Source organism: Prionailurus bengalensis, chromosome B2 (assembly GCF_016509475.1).
Source record: "Prionailurus bengalensis isolate Pbe53 chromosome B2, Fcat_Pben_1.1_paternal_pri, whole genome shotgun sequence".
Taxonomy (NCBI): Eukaryota; Metazoa; Chordata; class Mammalia; order Carnivora; family Felidae; genus Prionailurus; species Prionailurus bengalensis.
Window position 1 is genome coordinate 74,978,413 of NC_057349.1, and position 16,363 is coordinate 74,994,775.

Sequence of the window (16,363 nt, forward strand, 5' to 3'; positions counted from 1 at the left end):
TTAGTCACATGCAAAGGATACAGTGTTCATACTGCTGAGGCCTATTAGGATCCATCAGGCCACAGGATTCTCATTGTATAAGGGCTCTGAGAAGCATGTTTTATGTATCATTAGAAATTAATGGATGTGAAAATTAAAACACAAAAATAACTTTATTATGTAACTTAGGATCTTGTTAATCTTTCATGTCTAGGTAATACTTATTCACTATGTTACTAAGATGTCTCCGACTGGTGGTTTCTACCAAACATAGATGTTTTCCTTAATGCCCATAAAATTAAACATATGATGGAAATGTAAACAAATAATTCTAGTGAAAAAAAATATTTTATGGTCTAGTACAGGAAAAATTACACTGTTAACATGAAAAGTTTACTAAGTACTCATAAAAGTTAGGTCTTTGTTATCCTTGAAAAGCATTTTCAGATACAAGCAAGGATTTAAGGAAATAGAAAACAAAACTAGGGGATGACACCATACTGCCTTTATTTCAACTTAAGTTTATTAATGTTTTCAAATATTGTATTGCTCTCATTATTTGGAAAATGATCTAGTTTCAACATACTAAAAATACGGTTTCATTTAAGACTACAAGCATATTACTATTTAGAGCAGAAAATTCATTAACAAACAGGTAGCCCCAATTTATAAATATATAAATGGCTGATGTGTACAAATGGCACCCAATGTATTTCTGCCAGTAAACCATGTTAGTTTGGTAAAAAACAAACAAAAAAACCCAGAGTTTTCAAAGAAATTCTATAATTTGAAAGTACAACAGAATGAGCCAACATAAATATGATTTGCTTAGAAGAAACTCCTTGAAAATGGGGACCAACACCCATCTAGAATCGGCCACTTACCTGCTAGACTTCTCATCCTAAAATACTGCCTTCCACAATATCTACAAGTGTCCTCAAGAACACTGTTCCTCTGGCCATTAAAAAGAAATTGTCAGATATGCTTGTGAACTACTACACAGTATCTTCCCTTTCTTGGAGATTTACATAGTCAAGGCACTTGATTCTGAGTTTAACGGAGCATGTTCCAAACTGATCTGAGTATGAAACAGACTTTCCTGTTTTCCTTTCCTGAGGCCCAGCATTAAGTGGAACAACAAACATGAAATTAGACACTTGGGTTAAAAGTTATAAAAACACAAATATCCTTAGAAGACATAATGAGACAATCACTCACTCATATCTTACAGGTTTATTTGGTTTGCTTACTTCCCTCAGCTACACAAGGGAATATGTTTTCTGAGCAGAGGTCAGTCAGGGGAGAGGCCAAATAATACTGGAGTGTGGATAGGCCAGTCCTGCTTCCCCAGAAGCCATGCTAAGGGTGCTGTGATAGAGAGCGCTTAGAGCAATATGAAAACCTAAAGAGCTGGGGCAGAACACAAGAAAGTATAGGAGGAAGTAGGCAGGGCTGAGAGTATTTTGCCATGGGTCAGGTCAGTTTTTCTTTTTATTTCTATAAATAGAAGTGAGGATAATAATACTAAAACTAGTAGAAACAGTGATAGCTGTCCCTAGTGAGTGTTCATGTGCCACTGTGTAAATGTTTTATGACATTATTAAATTTAATTCCTATAACTATCTCATGATGTAGATTCTATTATCTTTACTCTGTAGATAAGAGAATGGAAGCTTGGAAAGTCTGAGTGACTTGACCAAGGTCACACAGCAGGCAAATGGTAGAGTCAGCATCTGGCTATAAAATGACAGAGGCTTTGTGTTAACCACTATGCCGCACTGTTATGAACCATGGCACATTCTACTATTTCGTGTTTGTCCGATGGAATAAACACCAGTTATGTCAGTGTTGGGGACGGGGGTCAAATAAATATCTACGGGCTTCCCTCCGCAGTTACCACTTACGTGTAAGCAGGTGAAACACATATTTGTAACCATGTCCTCAAAAGAGGTTTTTCCTCCCTGCCAGCAAGATGTGTATCTCCTTTAAATGCTTCTCCTGTTACTGAAAATTAAAGATTATAAACTCATCTATTCTCATCAGAAGTTCTCTTAAAGATAGGAGCCCAGCTGCCCCAGGTTCCGTTGGTTGTCTTCCCAGGCCAGAAGGCAGAGATGTGCACGAGTAAGACTGCAGCCCCAGCCACTGCCTGAGTTAACACCAGCCCCAGCCCGACTGTAGCCAGGAAGGAGACCATGAATGAGAACTGTCCAGCAGAGCTCAGTTGGCCCTCAAGCTGTGAGAGGTAATAGAATTTTTTGTTGTTGTTGTAAATAAATTAAACTTGTTTTACTACCTAGTTTTCTTTCATTATCAAAGGCAGTATTAACCTTCCAGTTTTGAAAACTCAAGCTCTTTCTAATCAAGTTCTCTTTCCTTGTTACCCATTTGCAGTTCATTTTTACATACTGGCTATTTTCAACCCGTGCTATTTCCTGGAAATGCATGTTCCTGCTGTTCTATAATTATGGACCCAGTCCAGGCCTTCCCCAGCAAAACAGTCTCCCAGCCACTGCTACGGACCAGTCTTTTTTTTCCCCTCTAGCAATCTAGGAAGAATTTTCTCTCAAACTTTTTATCATGTGACTACCTTTCTAAAAATTTCTTATAGCTATCATTTTCCCAGCTTGAATTCTCCCCATCTTCTCCAGTCCCATGAGCCATCTTTAAATCGCTTACTTGGACAGGGGTTTTAATCACTGTCAACAACCTGAAAGCACCATTCCAGTCTTCCCCAAAGGTCCCAGGTTATGACTCTTACACAAAATCTAGATTCAAGTGCTTATATTTAAGTACTTAGTACTTAGTTTGTTAACCAACTTGCACAAATGAGAGCAGGCTTGTGAGGGAAGTTCTCTGGTTTTCCAGCCACTTGGTTTCATGCTCACAGACTACATGCTCCTGAAAGCTTGCTCCCAAACTGACACAGGTGACTGAAAGTGTACCCTGGTGAATGTGTAGAGGAATTAGTATCAATTAGCATTTGAGTGCTCAGGAAAAAAAAAAAAAACCCTGTGTTGTCACAAACAATATGCTGCTGTTGGCAAAGTATCCATAAGTGAAAAATAGAATATTTTAGAGAAGTCTGTCTTTTATTTTTATCAACATCTGTAAATTTTACTAATTTTTAAAAGTACAATACTATCTTGTAGTCTTGTTCTGTATGATCACAGAAAGCACTTTTTCCCCCTTAAAAGTTCACTTTAAAAAATAAAGTGTGGGGCGCTTGGTGGCTCAGTCAGTTAAGCGTCTGACTTCAGGTCATGATCTCACAGTGAGTTCGAGCCCTGCGTGAGGCTCCGTGTTGACAGCTCAGAGCCTGGAGCCTGTTTCAGATTCTGTGTCTCCCTCTCTCTCTGCCCCTGCCCCACTCACACTCTGTTTCTGTCTCTCAAAGATGAATAAATGTTAAAAAATTAAAAAAAAAATAAAGTGTTTAGTAAATATAATTTTCTGAAAATGTTTTTAATGACTTACATTGAAATAACTAAAATGTTATGTGGGGTATCAATGTGAATATTTAAAAATATCAGACATTTTCCATTTTTCAAATTTATTATGAGTGCATAGAAATAACCAATGTTTTAATATTTAATATTCATGAAATTAAACAATTAACTACTTCCCAGAAATAAATCTCTTTAACTTATTTCTAAAGACATCTACTTAATACTGGGGCGCCTGGGTGGCTCAGTTGGTTGAGTGCCCGACTTTGTCTTGGGTTATGATCTCCCTGTTCGTGAGTTCGAGCCCCATGTCAGACTCTGTGCTGACAAGCTCGGAGCCTGGAGCCTGCTTCAGATTCTATGTCTCCCTCTTTCCCTGCCTCTAACCCACTCACATTCTGTCTCTCTCTCCAAAATAAATAAACATTAACAAACTTAAAAAAAAAAAAGACATCTACTTAATACTGCTGTATGAGCTAGATAAAACCTCAAAAGTGCATATTTTTTTTTATTTTTTTTATTTAAAAAAAATTTTTTTTTCAACGTTTATTTTTATTTTTGGGACAGAGAGAGACAGAGCATGAACGGGGGAGGGGCAGAGAGAGGGAGACACAGAATCGGAAACAGGCTCCAGGCTCTGAGCCATTAGCCCAGAGCCCGACGCGGGGCTTGAACTCACGGACCGCGAGATCGTGACCTGGCTGAAGTCGGACGCTTAACTGACTGCGCCACCCAGGCGCCCCTCAAAAGTGCATGTTTTAAAATCATGTAAACAAAATATCTGGTGCCCTTATTGTATTTAAGAGTTCTACCACTTGCCCATTTTAGTGACACAAAATAAGAAAAAAAATGGCCACACAACATGGCCCATCTCTAGATGATTCGTTATAAATCAATAAAGAACATGAAAGAAATTAGGGAATATCACTGAAAACTGTGCAATCGTGACACCTGTAGACTCCTGGCCATAAAGGTAGAGATTTTACAGCTAAGAGGTCAGGAGATAGTTTATGGAGCTATCCAGATCAGTAAAAATAATTATGATGAGATTTACAGATGTACTCACTTTACCTACAGCCAGATGACTAGAAAGGATATTGGGAAAATCACAAGGAGAGCCCCATTCTTTGGGATTAAGTTACATGACTTTCTGCAGTATTAGTCTTTTTTTTTTTTTTTTTTCAACGTTTATTTATTTTTGGAACAGAGAGAGACAGAGCATGAACGGGGGAGGGGCAGAGAGAGAGGGAGACACAGAATCGGAAGCAGGCTCCAGGCTCTGAGCCATCAGCCCAGAGCCCGATGCGGGGCTCGAACTCACGGACCGCGAGATCGTGACCTGGCTGAAGTCGGACGCTCAACCAACTGCACCACCCAGGCGCCCCATGCAGTATTAGTCTTTTAAACTGGTGTTTCAGGATAGAAAGAACCATGAAAATATTTACAAATATACAGGTCTTTCTGATTGACGAATGTAGAAAAATCAGCCATAAATGATCAACACAAACAGCATAATGGCACAAAGACTATTTCAAGGAACTATATCAGGCTTTACTATTCTAGAGAGCCACGGAGGAAGCAAGATGGAGTTGACTGTTTTCTTAAAGGCACTTAAGTTCCTTACAATTGGATTGAAAAATAAAAATCTAAACAGCTAAAGGTGTAGAAATATTTAAGCAAAAAATAGTTATCTGTCCTGTTCATATGTTCCTTGAAGTGTTTCTGAAAAGATGAGCGTATGAGAAACCACCCGTACCCAATACTAATAATGGGGAGGGGGGAAGGGGGTGTGTGAAGAAGTTCGTTTTACAAATTTAAGCTGAAAATTTAATTTTTGGTCTCAAAGTTATAGAGGCATAACTGAAAAACTAACTTTCGCTAGTGGTTGACTACTTTCAATAAAATATGCAAGAGCCTGCAAACCTCCTTCCCCCACTTTAAAAAAAGGTTTCTCCTGCAACAGGAATGGCCGCGCTGCAAGCAGCGGCAACTTCCTTGTGTGAAACAATGGCAATGGTGCTGTGTCCACCGGAGCGCTCCTGTCCGAGACAGTGCTGGCAAGCCTCAGAGACTGGGGCATGGCAGGTGGCACAGTGGGACAGGCCAGTAAGTGTATGTTCCCAGGGGAATGTATTAACTCCACGAGAGCCTGCCAAATCTGTCCCGCTGTCCGCATCACTTGCTTCCTCCAATTTCTTTGCCATATTCTCAAAATGCCCCGGGAAAGATGTTATACGGTAACAAAGAAACACAAAACTATGATGAATATAACACTATTCGATGCATGTATTTGATATGAGCACTTCTCCAGGTGTGGACATTAGCACCGCTCAGATGGGAATATGTAAACACACTGGCTTCGGTCGGTTCATAAGGGCCAGGCATATTATACCGCCAGAGTCTAGGATACCTGACGCAAGCTCACAGCTGTGAGTCAACTCTGTCAGAATTTACATTTGAACATAAAGTGTATTTTCAGATGATCATTTCAAACTCTAACCTAAACCTGTTTTCAATCAGCATGTGAGCATTGTATCAAATGATCTCTCAAAGTTCCAAGGCCAAAGATGATCCAACTCTTTGCTTGTACAGAACAAGCTTACAGTTACAAAATGGGCGTATCCCCAAACTTTCTTCAGAGACCTCCAAATCTGAACTACTCTTGGATGACTTTTTTTCCAAATCTTAAAAAATAACTTAAGCCAGAACTTCCCCTTCCATATTCTGCAAATATGATTCGTTCAGCTAGTTTGAAGGTGGTCAAGAAGCCAAACCTAAATGTGATAGAGAAGCCTGGCACCACTCTCACATAGATGCTGCAGGGCAGGGACATACATGGGACAAGGGTTCTAACAGCAATTTAAATCCCGACGTTTAAAAACTGGAAACATCACACTGGCCTAAAGCATTGCAATCTTTGCTCTAAAGCTACTAAAATTAAGTGAAGATGAAATTGATAAAGTTAGTGTTGATAAATATATATGAAGAAACATTTAAAAAGTAAACACTCTGACATGTTTTCCTATCACGTGAACATTTTTAAGCACCTCAACTCTAAGGCAACTCCCAAACCTGGAAGGAAAAGGACAAAACAGTGATGTGACTGACTAACCTCCAAAGAGGTCCACATCAGCAGTGACAGCGGTGACAGTTGTAGTAGTTGAGGCAGAGGCTGAAGCAGTTGCAATTTCAGCGGTTGTGGTAGGAGGGGCAGGCTCTGGTGCAAATGGGTCTGAAATTTGTGCTTCAGAGGGAACAGAGGAAATTGCAGCCAGAGAATCTGTGTTGTACCACAGACAAAGAACAAACAGGAGGGAAGAGGAAAGGACAAAAGATGTACCAGGCTCCAAATCATCAAATTAAGGAAGTGATGAAGAGACAGAAGTCTCTTTTAAAACAGAAGTTTAAAATAAAGCTTTACTCACCCTCTCCCAAAAGGTCTATCGATGTCCATTATGTGTCAGCGTATGAAGAAATAAGAGAGAGCTGAAACACGCAAGCACACCAACGTCCGAGCAGGGCGAGGTACTAACTGAAGATGTTTTAGCTTTATGCGCCTTTCTGAACCATTTGTAATTAAAAAATAATGTATCATCTGTTATTATCATGGAATGTTTGAGCAGGAAGGGGCCGTAGGGATCCTCTAGACCATGCTTTCGATTTTATAGGTGGGAACACAGAGAGCAAGGTCAAGACACTTACCTGAAGTCAGCACTAAACAACTTTGACAAACTCAATTTATTGTCAGATTTATCATTTCATCTGCTTTGACTGATTTACTATAGGATAAATATCAATTCTGAAGAAACTGTAGTTGATCGAACTTTATTAATCCTCTGTATCTGATGTGTCACTTCAGTCCAGAATACCACAGAATAAAGAGAGACTTTATGATAGCTATAGTCTGACTGAAGAACATACCACACGTAGTCAAAGAACTGAATGCAAGTTTAGGAGTTAGGGAAAAAAAAACCTCAAACTACATGATTTTTTTCTTCATAAGTTTCACACTCTCAGAGGTTTTTCAATTCAATATATAATCTTTCCATTTATAGACATTATGTGACAACATATAAGAATTATTATTTAAAACAGATTTTTTTGAGAGAGAGAGTGTGTGTATACATGTGAGTGGGAGAGGGGCAGGGAAAGAGAGAATCCCAAGGAGGCTCCACAGACATCAGCATAGAGCCTGACACAGGGCTCGATCTCTCAAGATCATGAGATCATGAACTTAGTGGAAATCAAAAGTCAGACACTAACCAACCGAGCCACAAAGGCGCCCCGAGAATTATTTTTAAGATGAATGTGAGAGATTGTGTAGCATTAACACTTTTCAGCCCTTCTGAGGTCTGCACTCCCTTCAGAGGTACATACTTTCTTAGTGTTCAATAGTGAGATTACAGTTGGGATCCAAATAAAAAGCCTGGGAGGGGTAATTCTTAACTATACTATGACTTTAGGTTAAACATTTAGTGTCCAATGGTATGCGCATACTCCCAGTCATGTGATAAGCCTCAGGGCTCATATTTGAATTCATGAATGTTACTAAAAATTTATTTTAATCATGAAGACATTTTATCAGAAGTCATTAGTGAGCTATTTTTTTAAGAGGCTTAAAAACATTATGAGAACTCAATAAACTAAAAGTTCTAGAAGACATTTTAAAAAACTGAGAAACATAAATTTGACATTAAAAATTATCACATTCATTTAGGGCGCCTGGGTGGCTTAGTCGGTTAAGTGTCCGACTTCAGGTCAGGTCATGATCTCATGGCCCATGGGTTCAAGCCCCGTGTCAGGCTCTGTGCTGACAGCTCAGAGCCTGGAGCCTGCTTCAGATTCTGTGTCTCCTTCCCTCTCTGCCCCTCCCCCACTTCTGCTCTGTCTCTTTCTCTCAAAATATAAACATTAAATTTTTTTTCAATAAAAAATGATCACATTCATTTAACTATGCAATTTCAAACCCAATAAATATTAGATAAAGCACTCTACAGATACACTAAGGTAATCAAGGCTCTACCTAACCAAATCTTATACATTTCATTACATTAGAAAATGATAACATACAGGGTACATCACATTAGAAACAGTTTTTTAATTTTAGAATGTATGCATAATGAACACCAAGCAAAGAGGAGCTATACTGATTTGGGGCTGTTAGATGATCAGGTCTCAAATCCTGAGAAAAAGAAGGTCCTTCCAATAATTCCTTAAACCAGTAGAATCAGGCCCAATACAACTGTTACTCAATAGTCATACACCCTAAAATTTTAATTGGAAACCAAAGTGGGTCATCAGAAGCCAGAAACACTTGGTTCTCTATTCTCCTGGCATTGGTGGGACTCTCTCTAGCCTTGTTTTATCAATGGCTATTTTAAGATGCAATCTAACTTAGAAGGGCTAAGAGCCATGTGATGTTAAGTTTCCAGACCTGCGATTGTCTATGACAGGGAATGGGCAATTTATTTTGTACATTTGGTAAGTGATAAAGGAGAAGACTATCTATGTGTACTAGAAGGAGAGAAATAGAAATATTTTTCAAAAGTATGAAAGATTAAGGAGCACCTGAGTAGCTCAGTCAGTTAAACGTCCGACTCTTGATTTCAGCTCAAGTCACGATCTCACAGTTTGTGGGTTCGAGCCCCTGTGTTGTGCTCCTTGCTGGTGGGTACAAAGCCTGCTTGGGATTCTCTCCTTCCTCTCTCTCTGCCCCCTCCCCTGTTTGTGTGCATGCGCTCTCATTCTCTCTCTCTCTCTCTCTCTCTCATAAAAAAACCCCAAAAAACAAAAACAGCCTTAAAAAAAATTATAAAAGATTAAAACACTAGTTCCTTGCTTGTGACTACTGTTTTTTTCAGATGGAGGGCTATAAGACTGCTTGCAATATGATTAAAGATAGAGAGTAAAATTTCCTAGGAAAATTTATGATGATTAAACATACTAGGGCATTACTGATGCTGAAAACTTTTGCCACAGGTTTTAGTCTCTAAAATCTGAATTTTCTGGAGGAAATATAATTTATGTTACTTATTTCTTACTTTATGCAAAATTTTCCCTTCTATAAAAGAAAGCCCTACTTTAGGATGATGGGAATAGTTATTATTCTCAAAGCTACCACTTTTTATAAAGGATTAAACTATACAAACCCTTGCCCCTAAACCCACAGCAGCAGAGTTCAATTCATTGCAAGTACTACATAATCAGACATATTTTTTTGAACTAAGAAAATTACTAGAAAATATTCACTGTAATTGAGGAAACAGAACTATAACCGAATTAACAAGGATCTGTATTTTGCAGTGATATGTAGCTACACTTCTTAGGTTACTGTAAAAGATTAAATGCATTAATATATTTAAAGTGCTCACCCATGCCTGGAGTGTATCAAATGCTTGTTAATGATAACAATAGCAATAGCTAATATTTAAGTCAAATTGTAATTTTCATTACAGAAATATGAATTTCAAAGCTTCTATAAATCTTTCTGTGCGTGCGTGTGTGTGTGTGTGTGTGTACAAGGCATGTTTCCTAAACAGCCCATAGATATGCCTCTCAGATTTAATTAGCAAGTAAATGGTAATATAGGTCACCAAAATTGCTTATACTATGGCTAATATTCCCCATGAAAACTATTAAAGTCATATTACTGAATAATGATGAGCCTTCAAATGAACGTTGGTAATTAATTTCTATTAGGTTTCTTAATTCTAATAAAACCCTAGTAGTAATTCTGTATTTCTCAAAAAGTTAGAAATTTCACTTCAAACATTTATAATAAGTAATGATCTGTTTCCCACTTCTAAGACACACAGAAATACAACATACATATTCACTTGTTTGTGCTGAGAGATGAATTTATTATGAAGAGAAAAACACTCTCCTTATTACGGGGCCAGAGGCAGGGATTACAAAAAGCTCTATCTTCTTTCAGTCAAAATGCTCACTATTGGTCAACAGATGCAAATCTTGTATGCATTATTTAACTTAGGTTTACTAAAATATGAATTTGCTAAAATTTGGTTGTCTCTTACACCAACAGAAAAAAATACCCTCATTACAAGATATCCCTTAAAATGCCAATATTTATCAGTATGTATAACCTCCAAGAGAAATTCTTAAACACCTGAAGTGGCCATGGATGCTGGAAAGTGAATCCTCTTACTAGCATTATGGTCAGATAAAAATATCCAAATAGGTCTAAAAGAGTTTTAGAGTTTGTATTTTACTGTCTGGTTATACAAAATTAAAATGTTTAATAATAGAAGTGACCTGATTTCATCGAACAAGACTGAGAAAGTGATTTTATTTATTTTTGCTTAGTCAAATGAGCCAAAATATATTTGTTACAATTTAGCATCATGTTCTACTACCCTGGCATATCTGTAGGATAAATGCAAACTGAACATGACTAATATTACTCCATTTCATATTATGCAAGTTTACTTCAGTGTCTTAAGACTTATAATTTTTACTATTTTGCTTGGGAATTAGAGAATTTATTAGTATTTTTCTCTCTAGCTGATTCTTCTACTGCTATGAAATACTGTAGTCATACACATTTTCTTGAGACAGAAGACTAATGATGTCTAATTATCAAAAAGTGACCATCAGGTCCTAAGCCAAGGTTCTATTAGCCTGGAGGGTGCTTTGTACTATATAAAAAGTGTTCCATCTGCGCCAACAGATAAGGGAAAGAAAAGCACCCCTTTTTCAAGGATGAAAAGGGTCACAGCTTGAATAGCAGACAGTGGGCTGGATTTTAGCCCCTCTCATTCTGCCTTTGAGCAAGGCACAAACTGCATGTCCCTCCTGAACAGCCCTGACTAAAATCACACGATTCTGCTTTCTTCTTTATCCATTGCTATCTTAATGCTTTGGTCTTCAATGGTCACTTATTTCTAACAAGTAAAGGCTGAAATGTAGTCTCATAAAATTGGTTAATTATAACCTATTCTTTACAGTATTGTGTGTCTTAGCAAAAAGTGCTTGAAGATGGAAATGAATAAAACTGTTTCAGTGCAAGTTTAAAAGATCTCATCTAGCTTTTACTTTTTACTTGGCATTCTTTTGGTGCAAAATTTAAGAAAAAGAAAAGGAAAAAGAAAGAAAGAAAGGAAGAAAGAAAAAGAAAGAGAAAAGGAGAATTTCTCTTCAATTTCATGCCAAAGAATAAGGTAAAAGGAGATGGTTTATAAGGTTTCACTGGTTATTCATTAAAGTTCTAACTCGGTCACTAAGTAAATGTTTGAGAAGTTCTGAAAATTAACAGTGTGAATACATACTGATTTAAATAGTTGACAGAATTAAAGAGTTATTATATTCATATAAAACCAAAAAATTTTCGTATAACCCCACAAATTATAATTAACACTAAGTTTTAAATTATAAAAAATCTCTAAAAGCCATTTGCAAGAATTTATGACATAAAAAGTCTGATTTAAGGATATGGATTTGGAGCATTCTTAAATGAACCAGAAACACAATTAATTGTATAAGATACTGTGGTAATGAAAATTAGTAAATTGAAAAAATCAAAAATTTCTGAAACTTGAAGCTCAGAATGAAAACATGAGAACCAGAAGAATGCCCTTATAAAATCTCAGCAAGAATATTTTCCTTTTACCAACTGAAATTTAACAAAGTTAAGTGAAGTTGAAAGAGCAATTTAATTAAAAAAAAAATCATAGCTGTAGGCTTAAGAGTTGAACATTTCAAGGGCACCTGGGTGGCTCAGTCAGTTAAATGTCCGACTTTGGCTCAGGTCATGATCTCACAGTTCATGGCCCCGCATCAGGCTCTGTGATGACAGCCTGGAGCCTACTTCAGATTCTGTCTCCCTCTCTTTCTGCCCCGTCCCCGTTCATTCTCATTCTCTCTCTCTCTCCCTCCCTCCTTCTAAGAAATAAACATTACAAAAAAAAAAAAAAAAAAAGAGTTGAACATTTCAATATAGGAGGTTTAAATGTTTTCAGTGGGAAAACACCAATATTTAAAATGCTCATAATTTATAATTAGCAACTTTATTGCAGGACTGGTTATCTGTTGTTTATTCTGTTGCCAAAACAACTTGGAAATACAATCCAGAGATTATAGCATTACTCTGATGTCATACTGACACATTGTTTAGCAAGCTCACCCAAGGATTATTTAATTATCTAGGGGAAGGTAACTTCATTTGGCTTTGCAATTTAAATGTTAATTAAGGATTCTGACTCTAAAATGATATATTAAAAGTTACAGATCTTGTTGATAAGTGATTTTTATATTCTGTCTGGGAGAAGAAGATAACCTCAAGATATGATCTTTTATTGACCTACTGGGCATTAACTAATTTTGTATCTAACCTAGTCAACTTATTCTAACATTTCTTTTCAAATCCCAATAAATAGCAAATTCCTTGAAATGTCCTCTGAACTGTATTTATCATTTTACTGGTTTCCTCATCAGCTAGTTAATGTCTCACTTGTGCTGTTTCTTCCACCCTCCCACTCTAGCTTTATTGAGGTATATAGTTAAGATGTACAATGAGATGAGTTGATATATTTGGTGAAATGATTACTACAATCGACATAACACATCCATGACCCCACATAACTGCTAGTTACTACCTTAATTTTTGTGGTCAGAATATTTAAGATTTACTCTCTTATCAAATTTCAAGTATACAACAGTATTATTAACTATGGTCACCAGCTACACATTAGATCTCCAGAACTTACTCATCTTACGATGGACCATTTGTTCCCTCTGATTAACGTCTCCCCATTTTGTGCCTTACTCTCCACCCCCTGCCAACCATCATTCTAGTTTCTCCTTTTGAGAATTTGACTGTTTTAGATTTCACATAATGAGTGAGATCATACATATTTGTCTCTCCGTGTCTGGCTTATTCACTTAGCATAATGTCTTCCATGTTTATCCATGTGTTTGCAAATTGGAAGATTTCCTTCTCTTTTAGGGTGGAATAATATTCCACTGAATGAATGAATGAATATATATATATATGAATGAATATATATGAATGAATATATGCATATATGAATGTATATATGAATGAATGAATATATATATAGTTATATTTATTCATATATAAAACACATTTTCCTTCTCTATTTGTCCACTGACAGACATTTAGGTTATTTCTATATTTTGGCTATTCTGTATATTGCTGCAATGAATATGGGAGTGCAGATAACCTCTCTGATATGTGTGTGTGTGTGGTGTGTGTGTGTGTGTGTGTGTGTATCCATCCAGAAGTGAAATTAGTAAATCATGTGGTAGTCCTATTTTTTAAATTTTTTGAGGAAGCTCTCTACTGTTTTCCATAACAGCTATACCAATTTGCACTCTCAAAGTGTATAGGGTCCCCTTTTTTCCATATCCTCATCAGTACTTGTTACCTCTTTTTGGTATAGCCATTCCAACAGGTGTGAGCTGATATAATATTGTGCTTTTGATTTGCATTTTCCTGATGATTAGGAAATGAACACCTTTCCATATATCTATTGGTCATCTATATGTTTTCTTTGGAAAAATGTCTATTCAGGACCTTTCCCCATTTTTAAATCAAGTTATTTGGTTTTTTTGCGATTGAATTGAGTCCTTACATATTATGGATATTAACTCCTTATTAGATACATGGTTTGCAAATATTTTCTCCCATTCTGGAAGTTGCATTTTCATTTTACTGATTGTTTCTTTTGCTGTGCAGAAGTGTTCTAGTTTGACACAGTCCTACTTATGTTTGCTTTTGTTGCCTACGTTTTGGTGTCATATGCAAAAAAAAAAATAATTGCTAAGACCAATGTTGAAAAGATTTTTCTGTTTTTTATGGTTTCAGGTCTTATATTTAAGTTGTTAATGCATTTGAGTTAATGTTTCTGTATGGTATAAAATAAAGTTCCAATTTTATTCTTTTGCATGTGGATATTCAGTTTTCCCAACACCAGTTATTAAAGAGACTATCCTTTCCCTGTTGTGTATTCCTGGTAATTGACTGTATGTGTGTGAATTTACTTCTGGGATCTCTGTTCTGTTGGTGAAGGGGTTTGTTTTTAGAACAGTAACACACTATTTTGATTACTATAGCTTTGCACTATAGTTTGAAATCAGGAAGTTGGATGCATTCAGTTTTGTTCTTTCTCAACACTGCTGTGGCTGCTTGGGGTCTTTTGTGGTCTGTACAAATAACAGGATTATTTTATATTTATGGGAAAATGCCATTGCAGTTTTTCTAGGGATTGTACTAAAGCTATAGATCACTGTAAGTAATATGGATATTTTTGCATCAAAAACCATAAGATACTTAGGAATAAATATAACCAAAGAGGTAAAAGATATGTACTCTGAAAACTATAGAACACTTGTGAAAGATATTGAGGAAGGCACAAAGAAATGGAAAAACATTCTGTGCTCATGGATTGGAAGAGCAAATATTGTTAAAATGTCTATACTAATCAAAGAAATCTACACATTCAACGCAATCCCTACCAAAATAACATGAGCATTTTTCAAAGACCTAGAACAAACAATTCTAAAATTTGTATGGAACCAGAAAAGACCCCAAATAGCCAAAGTAATGTTGAAAAATAAAAGCAAAGTGAGAGGCATCACAATTCTGGACTTCAAGCTGTATTACAAAGGTGTAATCACCAAGACAGTATGGAACTGGCACAAAAACAGACACACAGAGCAATGGAACAGAATAGAGAACCCAGAAATGCACTCACAGCTATATGGTCAACTAATCTTTAACAAAGCAGGAAAGAATACGCAATGGAAAAAAGATGAAAGCAAAAATGAGCTATTGGGACTTCATCAAGATAAAAACCTTCTACATAGTGAAGGAAACAATCAACAAAACTAAAAGGCAAACTACAGAATAGGAGAAGATATTTACAAATAACATATCTGATAAAGGGCCAGTGTCCAAAATCTATAAAGAACTTATCAAACTCAACACCCAAAAATAAATAACCTAGTTCAGAAGACATGAACAGACATTTCTACAAAGAAGACATACAAATGCCTAACACACATGAAAAAATGCTCAACATAAGTCATTATCAGGGAAATTCAAATCAAAACCACAATGAGATACCACCTCACACCTGTCAGAATTAGCCAGGAAACAACAGATATTGGTGAGGATGTGGAGAAAAGGGAACCCTCTTACACTGTTGGTGGGAATGCAGCCACTCTAGAAAACATTATGGAGGTTCCTCAAAAAGTTAAAAATAGCACTACCCTATGACCCAGCAATTGCCTGTTGTGTATTCCTGGTAATTGACTATATGTGTGTGAATTTACCTAAAGGATACAAAAATACTGATTCAAAGGGGCACACACACCCCCAATGTTTATAGCAGCATTATCAACAATAACCAAATTATGGAAAGAGCCCAAATGTCCATTGACTGATGAGTGGATAAAGATGTGGGGTGTGTGTGTGTGTGTGTGTGTGTGTGTGTGTGTGTGTGTGTTTGTGTGTGTATAAAATGGAATATTACTCAGCCATCAAAAAGGAAATCTTTCTATTTTCAACAATGTGGATGGAGCTAGAGTGTACTATGCAAAGTGAAATAAGTCAGAGAAAGACAAATACCATATGATTTCACTCATATGTGGAATTTAAGAAACAAAACAGAGGAACATAGGTGGAAAAAAAGGAAAAATAAGATAAAAATAGAGAGGGAAGCAAACCATAAGAGACTCTTAACTACAGAGAACAAACTGAGGGTTGCTGGAGGGGCGTTGGGTGGAGGGATGGGCTAAATGAGTGATGGACATTAGAGAGGGCACTTGTGTTGAGCACTAGGTGTTGTATGTAAGTGACGAATCACTAAATTCTACTCCTGTAACCAATACTACACTATATATTAACTAACTTGAATTTAAATAAAATCTTGGAAGGGGTTAAAAAAAGGTAATGTGGA

At 36.7% G+C, this 16,363-nt stretch overlaps 1 protein-coding gene across 14 annotated transcripts in view; it reads right to left on the bottom strand.

The window, feature by feature from the left end:
- SNAP91 (synaptosome associated protein 91) overlaps positions 1-16,363 on the bottom strand; it is a 149,118-nt gene that overhangs the window by 39,814 nt on the left and 92,941 nt on the right. For all 14 annotated transcript variants that reach the window (XM_043593028.1, XM_043593027.1, XM_043593022.1 and 11 more), the window contains 2 exons: positions 6,851-6,865; positions 6,538-6,705 (listed from right to left, as the gene is read on the bottom strand). In XM_043593028.1, the coding sequence (XP_043448963.1) occupies positions 6,538-6,705; positions 6,851-6,865 (183 nt within the window). The remainder of the gene's footprint in view (positions 1-6,537; positions 6,706-6,850; positions 6,866-16,363) is intronic.